We start from the raw sequence: 20,019 nt of genomic DNA on the forward strand, positions 1-20,019 counted from the left end.
GATAAGATGCAGTGCTTGACTTGAGCAGGAGCTCATTGGAGCTGAGTACCGGCACCTGTTTCTTTTAAAGAATGTTAACCTATTTCAGTCCAAGTCCAGCACTGATAGGAAGCAATAAGGTAGCCCTATTTCAGGATGTTTCCACTAGATCCGAGTATGACATTTTCCCCTTTCATACTGAGTGGTTATCGATAAGGCAGACAGCTGGAAAGATTTTTCAAATAGCTTACATTGAGGAACTGTTGTCATTCTCAATGGATGTAAAAACAGACTTCATTTGCTTGCTGTTTGAGGTGGGAAAAAAACACTACTTTGAGAAGCTCCACAGATCATTAGTGGTGACCGAAGTCAGGGCATTCATACTTGTTGTGCTTTGCGGAGCAGTGCAGAGCTGTTGTGAAGGAAGTTGTCAAGGAAGTGAGTATGTGTTTATACAGGATGTACCGCCCCCACCTACCATCAACCAATCGTGTCAATGTGGAACCTTACAGAGCCCTCCGAATTGTTACAACATTTTGGAGACGGATGGTGATTTGGTACAGAGCTTGATATGGCCTCTGCATGCCTCCGGAGGCTCCGGAATTGCGTCACACCATCCATATGGAGCCTCCGACCACATTTTCAGATCAAGCATTGGCTTTTAGTCTAGGCCTCCCCAATGGATTAATTCACTGAGATGGGCGCAAATATATACACTACCGTTCAAAAGTTTGGGGTCACTTAGAAATGTTCTTGTTTTTGAAAGAAAATTGTCCATTAAAATAACATCAAATTGATCAGAAATACAGTGTAGACATTGTTCATGTTGTAAATGACTGACTATTGTAGCTGGAAACGGCAGATTTTCTTTTTTTAATGGAATATCTACATAGGTGTACAGAGGCCCATTATCAGCAACCATCACTCCTGTGTTCCAATGGCACGTTGTGCTAGCTAATCCAGGTTTATCATTTTAAAACACTAATTGATCATTAGAAAACCCTTTTACAATTATGTTAGCACAGCGGAAATCTGTTGTTCTGATTTAAAGAAGCAATACAATTGGCCTTCTTTAGACTAATTGAGTATCTGTAGCATCAGCATTTGTGGGTTCGATTACAGGCTCAAAATGACCAGAAACAAAGAACTTTCTTCTGAAACTCGTCAGTTTATTCTTGTTCTGAGAAATGAAGGCAATTCCATGCAAGAAATTTCAGCAAAACACCAGTCTCAACATCAACAGTGAAGAGGCGACTCTGGGATGCTGGCCTTCTAGGCAGAGTTGCAAAAAAAGCCATATCTCAGACTGGCCGATAAAAATAAAAGATTAAGATGGGGAAAAGAACACAGGCTAGCTGCATCAGATGAGCTGGCCTCTACAATCACCCAAACTCAAACCAATTGAGATGGTTTGGGATAAGTTGGACTGCAGAGTGAAGACAAAGCAGCCAACAAGTGCTCAGCACTTTTGGGAACTATTTCAAGACTGTTGGAAAAGCATTCCAGGTGAAGCTGGTTGAGAGAATGCGAAGAGTTTGCAAAGCTGTCATCAAGGCAAAGGGTGGCTATTTTGAAGAATCTCAAATATAAAATATATTTTGTTTTGTTTAGCTCTTTTTTTGGTTACTACATGATTCCATATGTGTTATTTCACAGTTTTGATGTCTTCACTATTATTCTACATTGTAGAAAATAGTAAAAGTAAAGAAAAACCCTTGAATGAGTAGGTTTGTCCAACCATTTGACTGGTACTGTATATATATTTATATTTGCTACTGCTCGACTAAATAAATCTTGGTCGACCAACAGCCTATCGACCAAACAATCAACCAGTCGAATAATTGGGGTCAGCCCTAATATAGAGATAGCTGTGGCGCACATAGAGCGTCATTGACAGAAACGGCAATAGCCAAACTCTCTATGTAGAACTATGGCTCTGCATCAGTCCATATGGGCTGTGTTCAATCGGTGAGACAGCCGATGTTTGAAATTCTGTGTTAAAACAAGTAACAAAAACCTTGTCTTTGTAGCTTATTGTTTTAGCAACATATCAACTGTGTGATTATTGTTTGGCTTAAGGCTTTCCGACCCATAATGACTTTTTGTCCCTTTGACACCAGAGGTTAGTGGAGCAGGAAACCGGATTAGCCACTAGCCCCAGAGCCCACGAACACTGGCCGGCCCTAGTTTAATGGCACCATCATTGACCCCTGTGGAAATACAACGCCTGGCCTAAAAATAACCGCAGCAAGATAGTAAAGCTGATTGTTCATTTTTTTCTTTCTTCAAACATCTGGTTGTGTTTACTTGCCGTGGGTCTCTGTGGATGGTAAGGAAGGGTTAGGCCTCCCGAGTGGCGCAACGGTCTAAGGCACTGCATTGCAATTTTAGAGGCGTCACCACACAACCGGCCGTGATCGGGAGTCCAATAGGGCCAGTGTCGTCCCAGGTTAGGGGAGGGTTTGGCCGTCATTGTAAATAAGAATTTGTTCTTAACTCTTATTTGACCTTTGACCTGATTCCAGGAATAGTAAAGCTGACGGCCTAGGCCTAACTGCCTTGATCAGGGGCAGAACGACAGATTTTTATCTTGTCAGCTCGGGGATTAGAACTTGCAACCTTTCGATTACTAGTTCAACGCTCTAACCACTAGGCTACCCTGCCTCCTCTGACTTGCCTAGTTAAATGAAGGTTAAATAGTCAAATGGCTTTGTGTGGTAGTCATTTTAGAACTGAGTCAGTTCAGAGAAGTGTTATTTCTTTAGCACTACACAACACATATTTCTTATACTTTGACATAGTGATAAGGCGGCTCACAGGTACAAGTAGATCCATGTTTTTCCCACAAATAATGTATTTTTCTGATGACTCTGCAGTGGTGTAAATTAGGTTAAGTATATTTAGAACCAAATACTTTGAGACTTACTCAAGTTGTATTTTACTGGGTGACTTTCACTTTTACATGAGTCATTTTCTTTTAAGGTACCTTTTACTCAATTGGGTACTTTTTCCACCACTGATTGTTTGTCAGTCAATGAATAGCTGAGAAAAAAGTTAGGTGTAAAGAAACGCTCTACCAATCATTGACAACCTTGCAGGTAGACCGATGCTTATAATCCAACTCAGTGGGCTAACTTTTCTATTGTACACCTTCCTCCCCACAGCCCTCTCACGACGCCCCAGCATCCAGAGCTCCGGCGGCTACTAAGGTTCGTAAGACCATCAGCAGCCGCGTGCATGAGGCGGTGAAGGCCATCGCCCTGGTGCACTGTGTGACGCCCGTGTACGAGGCCAACGGCGTGACGGACCAGGCCGAGGCAGAGCAGCACTATGAGGACACCTGTAGGGTTTACCAGGCCGCCAGCCCAGACGAGGTACATAATGGCTCACCCTCAATACTAGACATCGCTGTCCATAAAGGATGTTAGTATTTGCCTCAGCGCAGTTATAATATACTCCTTCGTTAACAATAGACCAACATATACCAAAATAGCCTGTGAGAAATGTGTTGTCTACTCAACAGCCTCAAAGGTTAAAAGGGAATTGTCACTACGCCAATTACAGTAAGTATGGTGACAGTAGAAGAATGGAATCCAGATTAAAATATGGAGAGAGTCACTTCAAATGGTTTTGCAGCTTGAACCCTTATCAGTCCCTGCAGTTGACTACCTGCTGCCCTTGAAGGAAACCTTGAGGAGACAAATTACATTCCACATGTACCTAGCTGTGACCTGGATCACTGTGAATCGTTTGAACTTCAGGAAGAAGGCTGAGGGGGAATTCAGCTTGATCCTTTTCCTGCGGTGTAAATACGGATTTCCTTAATGTGCTCCCCAGTCCATTGGACTTAGCCTATCCACCCTTTGAGTCTCCTACCTTCATAGTAGATACTTTGATATGGCCCACAGAAGTTGCTTTGTGGGGAGTTGTGGCTTAGTGTATGCTGAACTTCATGCATTGTTTTCCAGAAAATTAATTGTGGGATAACAACATTTCTCACAGATTACATAATCAGTCAATGTGTAGATATTTCCTTTCTTGATTGAATGTTTTTTTTGCTGTTGTTACTATAGGTATATTTTATTCGCTTGATATGATCTGGGCTCAGATTCAGTTTGCTTTCCAATGGCTTCTCAGGAAGTCCATAGATATATATAGTTTTGGCTGCCGGTTGTCGTGGTTACAATGCCAGTGACAGTTGTATGTGTGGTTTTTGGTAGGAATCCATTCACAAGCCATTTATCTAACTTGTTTTGTTCTGTTGGATGTGATACCTGTTTGGCAGACATAACTCATTTTTGTTGTTAATAAAATCTAAATGAAGGGTCCTGGTTGTAGTGTGGAGTAATTTTTCCACAGCTTATGCTTTTACATCTGCTTATTTAGTGTATCTTATATATTATGTCTAAAATATTGATTGTGGTATCTACTCGAGAAGTGTGTTCCTTTAACAAAGCGCCGGAAGAGTATCAAGTATTTCTTGACGGTTCCATTTCCAAGCAGGACCAATAAGAACTTTCGCTTCTGCCAAGCTGTGGTTTTGACTCCAGCCATTTGCCAGTAGCAGACCCAGCTCAATTAAACTCGAGACATTCCCATTACCAAGTGCTGCTGCTGTTGTGGTGGAGGCCGATTCACTGCATGCCTTCACAGTGAATGTAGCCGTACTAATGCTACCATGACTAAGTCAAGTTCCTCATACTCCCCAACTTGTATGACCAACACACAAGATAGTCAGATCTGTGTTGACCTTCATGGAGTTCAGCTCAGGGCTAACCTTAGCCAAGCATAGACTCAGACCAAATATTAGCATGGAATAAGTATTGTTTGTTAGCTGGAGGAGAGGAGACATGGTTTAGGACTGGACTTTAGGTGTTTAGGGTCCAACCGATGCCTCATTCTATCCATCTGAGATCTACACTGAGTCTACCAAACATTAGGAACACCTTCCTAATATTGAGTTGAACCCCCCCCCTCCTTCAGCCCTACAAGGCTAGGTGTCTTCCAGGTGGTAGACCATTCTTGATACACACAGGAAACTGTTGAGTGTGAAAAACCCAGCAGCATTGCAGTTCTTGACATAAACCGGTGTGCCCGGCATCTACTACCATACCCTGTTCAAATGCACTTCAATATTTTGTCTTACCCATTCGCCCTTTGAACGGCACACATACACAATCCATGTCTCAATTGTCTCGATGCTTAAAAAAATCCTCCCCTTCATCTACACTGATTGGAAGTGGATTTAACAAGTGACATCAATAAGGGATCATAGCATTCACCTGGTCAGTCTATGTCAGTAGAAGGAGCAGTGTTCTTCATGTTTTGAACACTCGGTGTATATTAGAGAGCGGTCAGTGTTGGCATGAGGGATGAATTGTGTTTTTGATCTTGTGCTAATAGCTGGAAGTTTTGAGAAATTAATAACTTCTGACCCCCCCAGAAATGATTCCTTCAATGATTCCAAATGTAATTTATACCATGTTTTTGTGCTGCTCCCATGTTGTTGTCATGTTGTGTTGCTACCATGCTGTGTTGTCATGTGTTGCTGCCTTGTTATGTTGTTGTCTTATAGGTCTCTCTTTATGTAGTGTTGTGTCTCTCCTGTTGTGATGTGTGTTTTGTCCTATATTTATATTGTTTTACAAAAAAATTATCCCAGGCCCCTGTTCCCGCAGGAGGCCTTTTTCCTTTTGGTAGGCCGTCATTGTAAATAAGAATTTGTTCTTAACTGACTAGTTAAATCAAAAATAAAAATCAGGCTTTATCCTCATGTGCCATTCAAAAGAAACCAGAAAAAACATGCAGCATGCGTCTTTTAAAAGGATTATCTTCCTAGTTTGTTCAATCAATTTGTCAATCCATTTTCTTTGAGTGCAGAAATGCTTTTATTATTGATTTGAGCTGAAGTAGAACTATGCTCTTTGCTCACTTTGATATTTCCTGCTTATTGCTATTTCCTGTGAAAAGGTACATCATGTTAAAATGGTCCATTCTCCATTTACCTCACCAAACGGATCTATTTTGATAACCACCATTCACCAAACTGTCTCCTCTGCCTTGCCTTGCTAGGTGTCGCTGGTGCAGTGGACTGAGAGTGTTGGACTGACCCTGGTCGGACGGGACCACAACTCCATGCAGCTGAGGACTCCTAGTGGACAGATCCTGAACTTCACCATCCTGCAGATATTCCCCTTCACCTATGAAAGCAAGCGGATGGGAATCATAGTTCGAGTAAGTGTAGCTGACTGGGATATGAATCTGGTTTGAAAATGCAAATTCCAGTCATCCATTTACAGTTGCCAGCGGTGTTTGCCTTCCGGAGCTGAACTAATGTATTGTGGAAGATGATTTGTATTTTGCTTGATTGCCCGCCAACTGTTAGTGTTCGGATGTAACTGCTCTTTTGAAAGATACATTCTATAGCTGACACCAGTGGGGCCAACTGCTCTTTTGAATGATACATTTTCTGGCTTTTGAACCGGAGCATTGGTCCAGTGATCCATCAAGATGGAGACTGATCTGAAAAAGACTTTACCCGGCTATGAACCCTATGACTAAGTCTCTGTGCTGTCTGCATGACTAACTATTGTTGTTGGCTTGGGTAGACCTGGTATAACTCTACTTCAGGAAGCCCGGGGTTGAACTTGGGTTCCTCAAGAAAATATTTTGAAGCATGTTTGAGACCAAACTTAAGTTTCCCTTTCTACGCAACCAACTGCCAATAATAAACTCTTTATTTGTATGTGCATCCCAACACATGTGCATCTTTATGTGCATCCCTGCTGAGAGTCAGGGGGAAAACCCAGAATATACCTTATTGATTGATGTGAATGTTTTTCTTCTATTTTGTTTGTCCAGCATGTAGTTTAGGTAGTGACAGTGGTCTGTTTTGCAGGATGAGTCTACAGGAGAGATTAGCTTCTACATGAAGGGTGCAGATGTGGTGATGGCCGGCATCGTCCAGTATAACGACTGGCTGGAAGAAGAGGTAGATTTTCCTTCCTCGAGTCGAGAACAAGTCATTTTAGTTTGAATAGAAGACCACCCTGATTTGAATATATCGTGTTGAGGTTACCTTTAGAGGTTGCTGTCAATTTAACCGTTGGGGGGGGGGGGGTTCAGAGTCATTGTGAATGTTTGAACATTCTGTTCTGATATTAATATTTTAGTGTTACTTTTGCTCTTTCTTCCAGTGTGGGAATATGGCCAGGGAAGGTCTGAGGGTCTTGGTCGTTTCCAAGAAGTCTCTAACAGAGGAACAGTACCAAGACTTTGAGGTTAGTAGCATTCCCTCTCTGTCTTTGAATGAGCTTAAATGTTTCTGTCATCACGTTGATACTTAGCGGTCGGGCCTGTGCCATAACCAAAGCCAACAGGAGGAGGATGTTGTTTAATGGAGAATGAATTGACTGTCCTGAGCAACCAAGTCCGCCGTCGGTGACCTTGACATTTCAGTGTTTCATATCCATTTGGCAAACTCATTAGTGAGACGACTGAAGCCCAGAGTATCCATCTTGGTTTGAGTTGGCTTCTGCGAGCACATCCACATAGCAGGTCATAAAGACTCAGTAGGTTCAAACCAACACCACGCAGGAAATGTTATGACGGCGTCGTAAAGAGAAAGCCAATTCATGTTGATGTCTGAGAATGAAAGATGATACCGAGTGTGTTATAGCAGTTACAACAACATTAGTTGTTCATTTTTACTCGTTGACACACCTCCCTCTTCTTGTGTTGCTGTGCCCCAGTTAATCATTGTGTTGGTTACCACTCCTCACAATCCCAAGGAGATTTCAGTGAAATATTGTTTGTTGTTGTAGGATGACAATATACACTGAGTATACGAAACATTAGACTGGCCAGGTGAATCCAGATGAAACTATGACCCCTTATTGATGTCACTTGTTAAAATCCACTTCAATCAGTGTAGATGAAGGGGAGGATTTTTAAGCCTTGAGACAGTTGAGACATGCCTTGTGTATATCTGCCATTCAGAGGGTGAAGGGGCAAGACAAAATATTTAAGTGCCTTTGAACGGGGTATGGCAGTATGTGCCAGGCGCACTGGTTTGAGTGTGTCAAGAACTGCAACGCTGTTGGGTTTTTCATGCTCAACAGTTTCCCATGTGTGTGTCAAGAATGGTCCACCACCCAAAGGACATCCAGCCAGCTTGACACAACTGTGGGAAGCATTGGAGTCAACATGGGCCAGCATCCCTGTGAAACGCTTCAACACCTTGAAGAGTCCATGCCCCAACACATTCAGGCTGTTCTGAGGGCAAAAGGGGGTGCAACTCTATATTATGAAGGTGTTCCTAATGTTTTGTACACTTAATGTGTAACTAATTTGTTTATATTCCTCAACATTAGCACGCACTGTACAGGTTTTGGTATGTCCTGTATATCAACCTCGTACCTGCCAACAACAACAACAAATACAAAAACTAAATAGTTTCCACAGATACTTTCACCATTGTTCTTTAAATGTCAAAGGCTGTTGTTTGATGCTCAGATCACACACACACCCATTCTCAGGGCGAGCGAGGCAGGCAGTGTCTCCCCTGCAGCCCCAGCCCCATTGCTGGAGTGTATAATTTTGTGAGCTGGCTGGTGGGCGGCGGTGACTCACTCGCTTAGTGACTCACTCACAGAGTTTGTGTTCCTGAGTGAGTCACTCAGTTTTTGCTTTATCTCACACTGAAAATTGCCCTCTGAGCTGGAAACTACTGGGTGTTTACTTGCTGATCGATGTTGTTATTCCTTTGACCATCCAGAACGTGTTACATTTGATGAATTTGTACGTCTGACAGTTGATAAATCAATCTAGTTCAACTCCAACATGCTATATTCCAATATTGTAGGCATCCAATCGAAATCTTTTCTTCCTATTTTTCTCCTCTGCTACTTTCTCCACCCACAGGCCCGATACATTCAGGCCAAGCTGAGTGTGCACGATCGGTCTCTGAAGGTTGCCACGGTGATCGAGAGCCTGGAGATGGAGATGGAGCTGCTGTGTCTGACGGGGGTAGAAGACCAGCTTCAGGCTGATGTACGGCCCACCCTGGAGATCCTACGCAATGCAGGCATCAAGGTCAGGGGAGGGGTCACCGGGGCAGAGGGAGACAACAACACTTAGCAGTTCACTTCAATACACTTTATTTATCCCTGGGCTTTGTGCCCTCTGTAACTGTTGTTATGTCATTGTTTGAATGTGGATAAGAATTTTTTTTTTTTTTTTTTTTTTTTTTTTTTTTTAAGTTAATCACACAGAAATGTCATTTTAAAACTGTTATTACATGTGTAGGTGTGGATGTTAACTGGAGATAAGCTGGAAACAGCCACGTGCACAGCTAAGAACGCCCATCTGGTGACCCGCAACCAGGACATCCACATCTTTAGATCGGTGAGTGGAGAAGCAGTAGAGGGTATTTTTCTGTTTTACCACTGCTATTTCAATATCATATTTATTGTGAATTAGAATAAATAGCTTTATAGCATAAGGAGTCATTCTTAGTTCACAGGGCATCCACAGTTTCCTGTCTGCCCTGACCTTATTGGGACATCCACCCTCTGTGTGGTGAAGGCCCATAGCGATGGTTATGTAGTCCCCCAGCCTAGCCAAGATCCGCTGGATAGCTAGCAACCCCAACAATAAATACCTCACACAGGAATGAACATCCAAGCCAGTGTAAAACAGACCTGAGCTCTCAAAATCTGGTTTCAAATACTATTTGAAATAATTTCAAATACTTTAGATGTGTTTGAATGATCTTCACTGTTGCAATATAACCAATAGATAAGTCCCAAAAGTACAAACCCTGCCAACCCGACACTCCAGGCAGGCTAAAGAAAACGCTCAAAGTATTTGAAAGATTTCAAATAGTTTTTGAACCCAAGTCTGGAAACAGGCTGGTAAGGACCAACTGAACCACTCCCTTGGGTAACACAGTGACAGAGAACCTAACTTCCTAATTTGTTTTGCAGGCTTAGCTCTCAAACTGCACTACTGCTTTGATAGTCCTTTGAGTTCCCTTTTGGCTGATCTCCAGTTGCAGAAAGGGAGAGCTTGCCTGCCATAGGAATGTTAGGAGTTGTGTACAACAGTTGTTACTGGAAGAGGATAACAATGGCTGGCACAGCATGAAAACAGTCCCCTTGCTTCTCCCAGCAGAGCAGGACTGGGGCTGTGACTTTTGATTGGACCAATAGCCAGGGCATCTGCTAGGGCTTCCTGGGCTTCCTGGTTCGACACAAATGGCACCTGGGTTGACGACTTGACGTATGAACAGGCAATAGGAGAGGAATATAGCCATACCAGTGCAGAACATTGGTTGACAGATTGATGTCTTGCGGTCATTTCCAGTTCCACATTTTCAAAAATGTTGAGTCTACATGAGTTTGATAGAGTTGCAGAAACTATGGGATGTTTACAATCAACCTCCATATTTGATAATAAATAGTAGTCTATAGAAACCTACAAAATACTGGTCCTCCTTGTGGTTTTATAACTTACTTTGGCATTTCAAATCACATGTTCTGGTTCTGGTTTGCAAGCTCAGTTGACAGTTGATCAGTTCACCCTGATGCTAATCTAGCGTGTGGATGACAGTTGCAGTAAGGAGAGCAGCTACTCCTGTGGGTTAGATAGCTATCTGTGTGTCTGTATGTCTGTGACCATGATGGTAAGCCCTATACTGTCTGTGGTCCTAGGTGACGACGCGAGGAGAGGCCCACCTGGAGCTTAACGCTTTCCGGAGGAAACACGACTGTGCCCTGGTCATATCAGGGGACTCACTGGAGGTAAGCTGAGCACCGTCCTCACGCTGAACACTTTACCTTATCTGTGTAAGACGAACCAAAACAATGTTACTGAAGAGGCCTTTAGTGGTGGCTGTGGCATTGGTAAGAGTCAGTCTAACATGGGAAAAAGTCTGAGACACCTTGAGAACCCTCAGCTTATTTTGAGTTTCATCCTATCACACTGCTGCATTGTATTGGGTCTCAATTGACAACTTCCTAGATGAATGTAACAAACGTTGAGGAAGGAGTCTACGTCATTGATAGAAATACAGACGAAAACCACAGTCGGTCGTTGGCCCCTGGCTTGTTGTTCATGCCTCGTCTGTCATACTCTGCTTCTCCTGCAGGTGTGTCTGAAGTTCTATGAGTACGAGTTTATGGAGCTGGCGTGTCAGTGTCCTGCTGTGGTGTGTTGCCGCTGCGCTCCAACCCAGAAGGCCCAGATAGTCCGGCTGCTGCAGGAGCGCACAGGCAAACTCACCTGTGCTGTAGGTGAGTCTCCCCAGTGTCAGCCCCCAAGCTATTCTCTATTGGGACATTACAGTGTTAACAATTCAGCTCACTTAAACTCTCCAATGGCATGGCATTTCACTGCAGGGTTACTGATCTGTATGTTAAAGATGTTGAATGGTATTGTTTTCATGATGTGGTCTTGATAAACAGTTTGCAGAGGTCAGATCACGCGCACCCGCACGCACACACAAACGCACACACAGCCCTCTCTCTTGTGAGTCACATTAATAGACGTGTTTCTCCTGACACTTCCACTGATATCTGTTTGTTTTCTCTTAGGGGACGGAGGAAACGATGTCAGCATGATCCAGGAAGCCGACTGTGGCGTGGGAGTGGAGGGCAAAGTAAGAATCTCTCTGTCCCTGTCGCCTTGACGCTCTGCTTTCACACAAACACACACACTCTCTGCCATCGGTATGCGTTGTGTGTTTCCTGAGAGTCGGCTTCCATCTGGCCAGAGCGTCTTTTTTAAACATACATTTGTCACTTGTTTATGTCATATCATGCACAGATGATTCCTTTTTGACTGTGTGAAAGCATGTCATGGGTGTAGAGGAAATGAATGTGACAGAGTGGTATTGTCTTTCTGTTCTGATTGTGACTGCTTGAACTGTAGTGCTGACGGGTCAACCATGCAGAGTTCCTACCTCATTGACAGATTGCTCTTTCTGACCCATTCAGCAAATATGGACAAGAGCTCCACATAAACTCAATAGTTGGTAATTATTGGTAGAAATGGGGAACTATCCAGTATTTACTCAGTGGCAGTTTGGCCTTTCCAATTTTCAGTTGATCACTTAGTTTCAACTTTTCCTCAACTTTTGGACCTACTAATTCTTTATATACACTCGTAAAAAGTGTTTTTCTGGTTAAAGAAGACCTTTGCTAACCTTTTTGTAAATTTCTCTTATTTTCCACCACCACTTTGTTTGTTGACAGGAAGGGAAGCAGGCATCGCTGGCTGCCGACTTCTCTGTGACTCAGTTCAAGCACTTGGGCCGACTCCTCATGGTCCACGGGCGGAACAGCTACAAAAGGTCTGCCGGCCTCTCCCAGTTCGTCATCCACCGGAGCCTGTGCATCAGCACCATGCAGGTAGGCAGGACCAGGGTACCAAATGGTGGAGTGGGGTGTGGAGTGAGTCAGGACAAGGGAGTGCCAGAAGCCTCTTTGGGAGTCTGCAGAACCAGCCCCAGAGCCCCAGTTCCAATGGGTAGTGAGGGTACCTAGGGATAGGCATAGTGAGTTGGAGCAGGGTGGGGAGTGAGTCAGAGCAAGGGACCCCAGGAGCTCTTCTTGGAGGCCACAGTTTTCAGTGTCAACCCCAAGCCTCAGCCCTTGTGAGTACCACAGCCCATGCATCCAGCTCTTCAGCCTGCTAGTCTCCCAGACCAAGGAAAAAGGGAAAGCCATGTGAGTCACCAGGCCATAGACTCATTCGATAGGGAGGCCCCCATGTGTCTCAAATTAACGCTGCCCACAGCCACAGATGTTAAGTGTTTGGTATAGGGCATGAGCTGGCCCAGCTCTGTCTGGCTGCTGCTCAAACCATGTAGCATCATACTAGTAGTCAGTGTTAGTCACTTTTCTAAACTACGTAGGTGAAGTAGTACCTCGCCATTGTGATAATAATAGGTTTATTATCTATTCTTAGAGCTATTACTTCAATCAATTGACTCACTTTTAGATGAATGTAACGTGTAGATAGTTTTGGCAAATTGTGTCAATGGTGTTTTGTCGTTGTGTATTACAGTTGTCAATGCAACGTTAAGCACACGAGTTCTACATCCGGTAATGATGACTCATCCGTGATCTCTTCTTCCTCCCCCAGGCTGTGTTCTCCTCTGTCTTCTACTTTGCCTCTGTCCCCCTCTACCAAGGATTCCTCATTATTGGGTGAGATGATCTTTTCTGTATAGCGGTGGCTTATCACAATGGCATTTCAGCTATGTGTTAGCTCCATGTTTTGTTGATATTTAGATTGTGTTGACGCAGTGTTGCTAAGACACTACTATGAGATGACTTGAACCCGACTGACTCATCGAAACCCCCTCTATCCAGCCTTCGAATGGAGGTCAGAGAACTGTACTGAAATCTGCGAGAATTAATATTAGTAGCCACATAACCATACGTGAAGCTTCAATCCGAAAGTAACGTTTTTTTACATCCTACATGTTCTCTGGCAGTTAATGTCTGGTAATGACGTGCCTGAGAAATGACGTGGGTTTTTTTTTTTTGTAACTAAAATGATAGTATTCTCTTACTACCGTCTGCAAACTGCTAATTATATTTGTGAATGTTCTTTGTTTTAGCTACTCCACCATCTACACCATGTTCCCTGTGTTCTCCCTGGTGTTGGATAAAGATGTGAAGTCGGAAGTAGCCATGCTGTATCCCGAGTTATATAAGGATCTCCTGAAGGTAATTAACATGTCTTTATTGGGCCATATGATTTGCATTGTGTTATCAACAGGGAAGCATTGTTTCAATACGTACTGCATAGACTTCTCTCCGCCCTCGATAACACTTTGCACGCAGATATTTGCACATATCTGTTTCTATTAAATGTTTAGTACTTAATGTGCGTGGATTCATTGTTAAAATCGTTCTGAATATTCCTCTTTTTTTTTCAGGGTCGACCTCTGTCCTTTAAGACATTTCTGATATGGGTCCTAATAAGTATTTATCAAGGTAAGTCGGTTGTGGAAACAATGATACATTCGGTAGCTTGAGTATCTATTGATATGCATTCCTATAGATAGGAATGTTATGTTTTGTTGTTGGAAAACAACTAATCCCGAAGGCCTTTCACACACAGGTACTACTTTAGAAACTGCCCTGCCCTATGGTTGTAGGATCCATGATGCTCCCCACCAGCCCACACACTTTCTTTTTAATTGCTAGTAGTAGAGTTTATTTATGTCTGTGCTTTTTTGTAAATGCTAAATAACCTAAGGGGGTTTTACCACGGCCCATTTGTGTTGCAAAGGCGTTGCCAGAAGCATCCAAACTACACCCCTAAACCTTTTGTCTATCGCTCAGTGCTCAATCCTTACCTCCCACCTTTCCCTCTCCAAATAGTTTGTTTAGCAGAATATCCCAGTTGATGGAAGATCCTTAGCCATGATCCTTTTTTTCCTTCTTCTTTGCTATTGAGTGGGCCTGGTTTCTGTGTTTAAAGCCTTTGGTGGATTGTTTGGTATTTATTTTCCGTTACAGTTTTCCACAGAGGCAGTGTTTTGTATGCTTTTAAAAATAATAATAATAATAATAAGAAGAAGAAGGTTACTTTATTGTCAAATGTATACGAATGTCTAACAGGAAAATGACTTCTGTCTGACCCTGACCCTTCCACAATTTTTACTCAAATGTGATGAGAATGTCGTTGTATTCGATACAGAACTAGGATACATCCCATGTTAGATCTGTTGGTATTAATTACATTTTCAATCGCAGGAAGTGTGTTTTTACGTCCCTTTTTAGAGGTCACATTAACAATCAGAGAGGTTATGGAAGCGTTTAAAAAAAGATGGAAAAGTGAAAAAGTTCCTTTTCCTCTTCCTAACATGGGAAACTGTGAGAAATCTTGACATCGATTCCCTTTTTTTTAATGCAAAATATATAGATCTGGTTGTACTGTGTTGAAAACTTTCTTAGTTGTATTTCAATTGTCCATTTCTCTTCATGATAGCAAAGTGTTGTTTAACAGAACAAGCAGAGCCAAGGTTCAGGTTGAGCATTACAGTTACAGGTGTTGTGTCTTAATTTTGCAGAGAGTTTCCCTGTGCCACATGAATTGGAATGACCCTTGTGATTTACAGTACCAGTCAAAAGTTTGGACACACCTGCTCATTCCAGGGTTTTTCTTTATTTTTACGTTTTTCTACATTGTAGAATAATAGTGAAGACATCAAAACTATGAAATAACACACATGGCATCATGTAGTAACCAAAAAAGTGTTAAACAAATTATAAACATTTTATATTCTTCAAAGTAGCCACCCTTTGCCTTGATAACAGCTTTGCACACTCTTGGCATTGTCTCAACCAGCTTCATGAGGCACGCTTTTCCAACCTTCTTGAAGGAGTTCCCACATATGCTGGGCACTTGGATACTTCTCCTTCACTCGACGGTCCAACGGTCCAATGATTGTGGAGGCCAGGTCATCTGATGCAGCACCCATCACTCTCCTTGGTCAAATAACCCTTACACAGCCTGGAGGTGTGTTTTGGGGTCATTGTCCTGTTGAAAAACAAATGATAGTCCGATTAAGCGTAAACCAGATGGGATATCACTGCAAAATGCTGTGGTAGCCATACTGTTTTATTTATATATATATTTTTTTAACCTTTTATATAACTAGGCAAGTCAGTTAAGAACAAATTCTTATTTACAATGACGGCCTACCCCGGCCTAACCCAGACGATGCTGGGCCAATTGTACGCTGCCCTATGGGATTCCCAATCACTGCCGGTTGTGATACAGCCTGGAATCGAACCAGGGTCTCTAGTGACGCCTCTAGCACCCCACTACAGTGCCTTAGATCGCTACGCCACTCGGGAGCCCAAAGTGTGCCTTGAATTCTAAATAAATCACAGACCGTGTCACCAGCAAAGTACCCCCACACCATCACACCTCCATGCTTCACTGTGGGAACCACACATGCGGCGATCGTCCGCTCACCTACTCTACGTCTCACAAAGACACGGCAGTTGGAACCAAAAATCGCAAAGTACAGCTGTCTATTGCTCGTGTTTCTTGGCCCAAGCAAGTCTCTTCTTATTGGTGTCCTTTGGTAGTGGTTTCTTTTCAGCAATTCGACCATGAAGGCCTGATTCACGCAGTCTCCTCTGAACAGTTGATGTTGAGATGTCTGTTACTTGAACTCTGAAGCTTTTATTTGGGCTTCAGTCTGAGGTGCAGTTAAATCTAATGAACGTATCCTCTGCAGCAGAGGTAACTCTGGGTCTTCCTTTCCTGTGGCGGTCCTCTTGAGAGCCAGTTTCATCATAGCGCTTGATGGTTTTTGCGACTGCACTTGAAGAAACTTTCAAAGTTCTTGACATTTTCCGAAATGACTGACCTTCATATCTTAAAGTAATGATGGACTGTCATTTCTCTTTGCTTATTTGAGCTGTTCTTGCCATAATATGGACTTTTACCAAATAGGGCTATCTTCTGTATACAACCCCTACGCAACTGATTGGCTCAAACACATTAAGAAGGAAATTAACTTTTACCAAGGCACACACCTAATTGAAATGCATTCCAAGTGACTACCTCATGAAGCTGGTTAAGAGAATGCCAAGAGTGTGCAAAGCTGTCAAGGCGAAGTGTGGTTACTTTGGAGAATCTCAAATATATATTTTGACTTTTTTTTGTTTACTACATGATTCCATATGTGTTCTTTCATAGTTTTGATGTCTTCACTATTATTCTACAACATAGAAAATAGTACAAAATAAAGAAAAACCCTGGAATGAGTAGGTGTGTCCAAACGTTTGACTGGTTCTGTACATAGTTCAATCGGGAAGTATTCAGACCCCTTGACTTTCCACATTTTGTTACGTTAATGTCTTATTCTAAAATGTATTCAATAGTTTCCCCCCCTCAATCTACACACAATATCCCATAATGACAAAGCAAAATCTATTTAAAAAAAAAAATGGTAATATCACTTATACATAACTATTCAGACCATTTACTCAGTACTTTGTTTAAGCACCTTTGGCAGTGATTACAGCCTTGAGTCTTCTTGGGTATGACGCTACAAGCTTGGCACACCTATATGTGGGGATCTTCTCCCATTCTTCTCTGCAGATCTTCTCAAGCTCTGTCAGGTTGGATGGGGAGTGTCACTGCACAGCTATTTTCAGGTCTCTCTAGAGATGTTCGATCTGGCTCTAGTCTGGGCTCTGGCTGGGCCCCTCAAGGACATTCAAAGACTTGTCACGAAGCCACTCCTGCTTAGGGTCATTGTCCTGTTGGAAGGTGAACCTTCTCCCTAGTCTGAGGTCCTGAGTGCTCTGGAGCAGGTTTTCATCAAGGATCTCTCTGTACTTTGCACTGTTCATCTTTCTCTCGATCCTGACTCATCTCCCAGTCCCTGTCGCTGAAAAACATCCCCACGGCATCATGCCGCCACCATGCTTCACAGTAGGGATGGTGCCAGGTTTCCTCCAGATGTGACGCTTGGAATTTAGGCCAAAGAGTTCAATATTGGTTTCATCAGACCAGAAAATCTTGTTTCTCATGGTCTGAGTCCTTTAGGTGCCTTTTGGCAAACTTCAAGCGGGCTGTCAAGGCTTTTACAGAGGAGTGACTATCGCCTGGCCACTACCATAAACGCCAGATTGGTGGTTCAAAATTTCTAACATTTAAGAATGATGGAGTCCACTGTGTTCTTGGGGACCTTCAATGCTGCAGAAATGTTTGTTTTTTTACCTTTCCCCAGATCTGTTTTTCAGATCTGTCTCGGAGCTCTATAGATAATTCCTTCGACCTCATGGCTTGTTTGCAAAAAATTCAAAAATCCTGTTTCACTTTGTCAGTATGGGGTATTTGTAGATTGGTGAGGATTTCTTTTATTTAATCAATTTTAGAATAAGGTTGTAACGTAAGAAAATGTGGGAAAATTCGGAATAGTTTCCGAAGGCACTGTATGTAGCCACTCAATCATGCTTTTTAATGGCACCAAAGTGTCTACCGGGTTGGTTTAATTCATTTAGTGATTAATTGAATAATTACGTTTTTTTCCAACAATAAACAACAACAAAAAAACACAGCTACACACCAATGCAATGGCAGTGCTCTTGACGTTGTGATGCCTGTTCTCTGTGCTCCTAAGGCAGTATCATTATGTATGGGGCGTTGCTGCTGTTTGAGTCCGAGTTTGTCCACATCGTAGCCATCTCCTTCACCTCGCTGATCCTCACAGAGCTGCTGATGGTGGCGCTCACCATCCAGACATGGCACTGGCTCATGATCGTAGCCGAGCTGCTCAGTCTGGCCTGCTACATCGCCTCGCTCGTCTTCCTGCACGAGTTCATAGGTGCGTAAACATGCATACTGTACTCAAACACGCACACAGACACGCCCTCACACACAAATTTCTCAGCCTAGTCATTGCCTCGCTCGTCTTCCTGCACAAGTTCATAGGTGGGTAAACACACATACGTTTAATGGCCAAATAATTCCTATGTCAGGAGTTTTGTTAGAAGCAAAAATAATGCAGCTACAATTTGATTTACAAGTACACAGTGATAGATTTGATAGTAATGGACTTTCCCCGCTGCATTTGTACATCAGTGTTCAGCGATGACAGGCTCTTCTCCATTCATACAGCCTCTGGTGTCCAGTTAGCCCTGGGCTGGCTGAGACCTGGAATGTACTGTCTGTAGGAAGTCCTGCTAAAGGTGAATAAAGTAACAAATAGTACGAGAGGAGTGCAGCCAGCTAGCCTCCATGTTAGTTTCCTGCTCCAGCTACCACACACACACTGGCCAAGGTCTTTGTGTTTATGACCAAACAGAGGCTGTATCTCAGAAACTACTGTACCACATGTCGAACATCACATTTTACATTTTTTTTTAATAGAAGCTGGTTTGTCGCTTAAAAAGCATAAGGCTTTGTTTACATAGTCAGCTTAATTCATGATTATTAGTTGATACCTTTCTTATAATTTCCCTAATGTGTGAACAGTGAAAAACCACATGGAATCTGATATTTTGAACTTCCTATTTACACCACCTCCATATGTGGATCTGAATCCTGATGCAAACTCGATCCTCCATATGTGACCTCTGACGGAACCCTCAGATAAGATCTTTTTGCTCAAATGTTGTTTTTTTTGGACATGACCTTTACCATGACAACCGCCCCAAAATGTAAAGGAACAGTGACAGGAAATGAGCATTGCATTTGTGTGCTACTTCAGAGGCTACATCTGTGTGAATGAGCAAATCTTAAATGGGTCACATATAAAACTGTGGACAGTCAGAAAAAAAGTATTTGTGTATACAGTTGAAGTCGGATGTTTAAATACATCTTAGCCAAATACATTTAAACTCAGTTTTTCACCATTCCTGACATTTAATCCTAGTAAAAAATGCCCTGTCTTAGGTCAGTTAGGGTCACCGCTTTATTTTAAGAATGTGAAATGTCAGAATAATAGTATAGAGAATGATTTATTTCAGCTTTTAATTCTTTCATCACATACCCAGTGGGTCAGAAGTTTACATACACTCAGTTAGTATTTGGTAGCATTGCCTTTAAATTGTTTAACTTAGGTCAAATGTTTCGGGTAGCCTTCTACAAGCTTCCCACAATAAGTTGGGTGAGTTTTGGCCCATTCCTCGTGACAGAGCAGGTGTAACTGAGTCAGGTTTGTAGGCCTCCTTGCTTGAACACACTTTTTCAGTTCTGCCCACAAATTTTCTATAGGATTGAGGTCAGGGTTTTGATGCCCACTCCAATACCTTGACTTTGTTGTCCTTAAGCCATTTTGCCACAACTTTGGAAGTATGCTGGGGTCAATGTCCATTTGGAAGACCCATTTGCGAACAAGCTTAAACTTTCTGACTGATGTCTTGAGATGTTGCTTCAATATATCCTCCTAATTGTCCTACCTCATGATGCCATCTACTTGGTGAAGTGCACCAGTCCCTCCTGCAGCAAAGCACCCCCACAACATGATGCTGCCACCCCTGTGCTTCACGGTTGGGA

General features: G+C 42.7%; 1 protein-coding gene across 1 annotated transcript in view; it reads left to right on the forward strand.

Annotated features, from left to right (window-relative positions):
• LOC135528393 (probable phospholipid-transporting ATPase IIA) overlaps positions 1 to 20,019 on the forward strand; it is a 39,239-nt gene that overhangs the window by 15,635 nt on the left and 3,585 nt on the right. Inside the window, exons 14-27 of the mRNA XM_064957442.1 lie at positions 3,144 to 3,353; positions 6,052 to 6,213; positions 6,878 to 6,970; positions 7,176 to 7,259; positions 8,902 to 9,072; positions 9,286 to 9,384; positions 10,692 to 10,781; positions 11,129 to 11,273; positions 11,574 to 11,638; positions 12,234 to 12,389; positions 13,126 to 13,190; positions 13,607 to 13,715; positions 13,928 to 13,985; positions 18,143 to 18,346. Coding sequence (XP_064813514.1) covers positions 3,144 to 3,353; positions 6,052 to 6,213; positions 6,878 to 6,970; positions 7,176 to 7,259; positions 8,902 to 9,072; positions 9,286 to 9,384; positions 10,692 to 10,781; positions 11,129 to 11,273; positions 11,574 to 11,638; positions 12,234 to 12,389; positions 13,126 to 13,190; positions 13,607 to 13,715; positions 13,928 to 13,985; positions 18,143 to 18,346 — 1,711 coding nt within the window. The remainder of the gene's footprint in view (positions 1 to 3,143; positions 3,354 to 6,051; positions 6,214 to 6,877; positions 6,971 to 7,175; positions 7,260 to 8,901; positions 9,073 to 9,285; positions 9,385 to 10,691; positions 10,782 to 11,128; positions 11,274 to 11,573; positions 11,639 to 12,233; positions 12,390 to 13,125; positions 13,191 to 13,606; positions 13,716 to 13,927; positions 13,986 to 18,142; positions 18,347 to 20,019) is intronic.

The sequence above is a fragment of the Oncorhynchus masou genome, chromosome 33 (assembly GCF_036934945.1).
Source record: "Oncorhynchus masou masou isolate Uvic2021 chromosome 33, UVic_Omas_1.1, whole genome shotgun sequence".
Taxonomy (NCBI): Eukaryota; Metazoa; Chordata; class Actinopteri; order Salmoniformes; family Salmonidae; genus Oncorhynchus; species Oncorhynchus masou.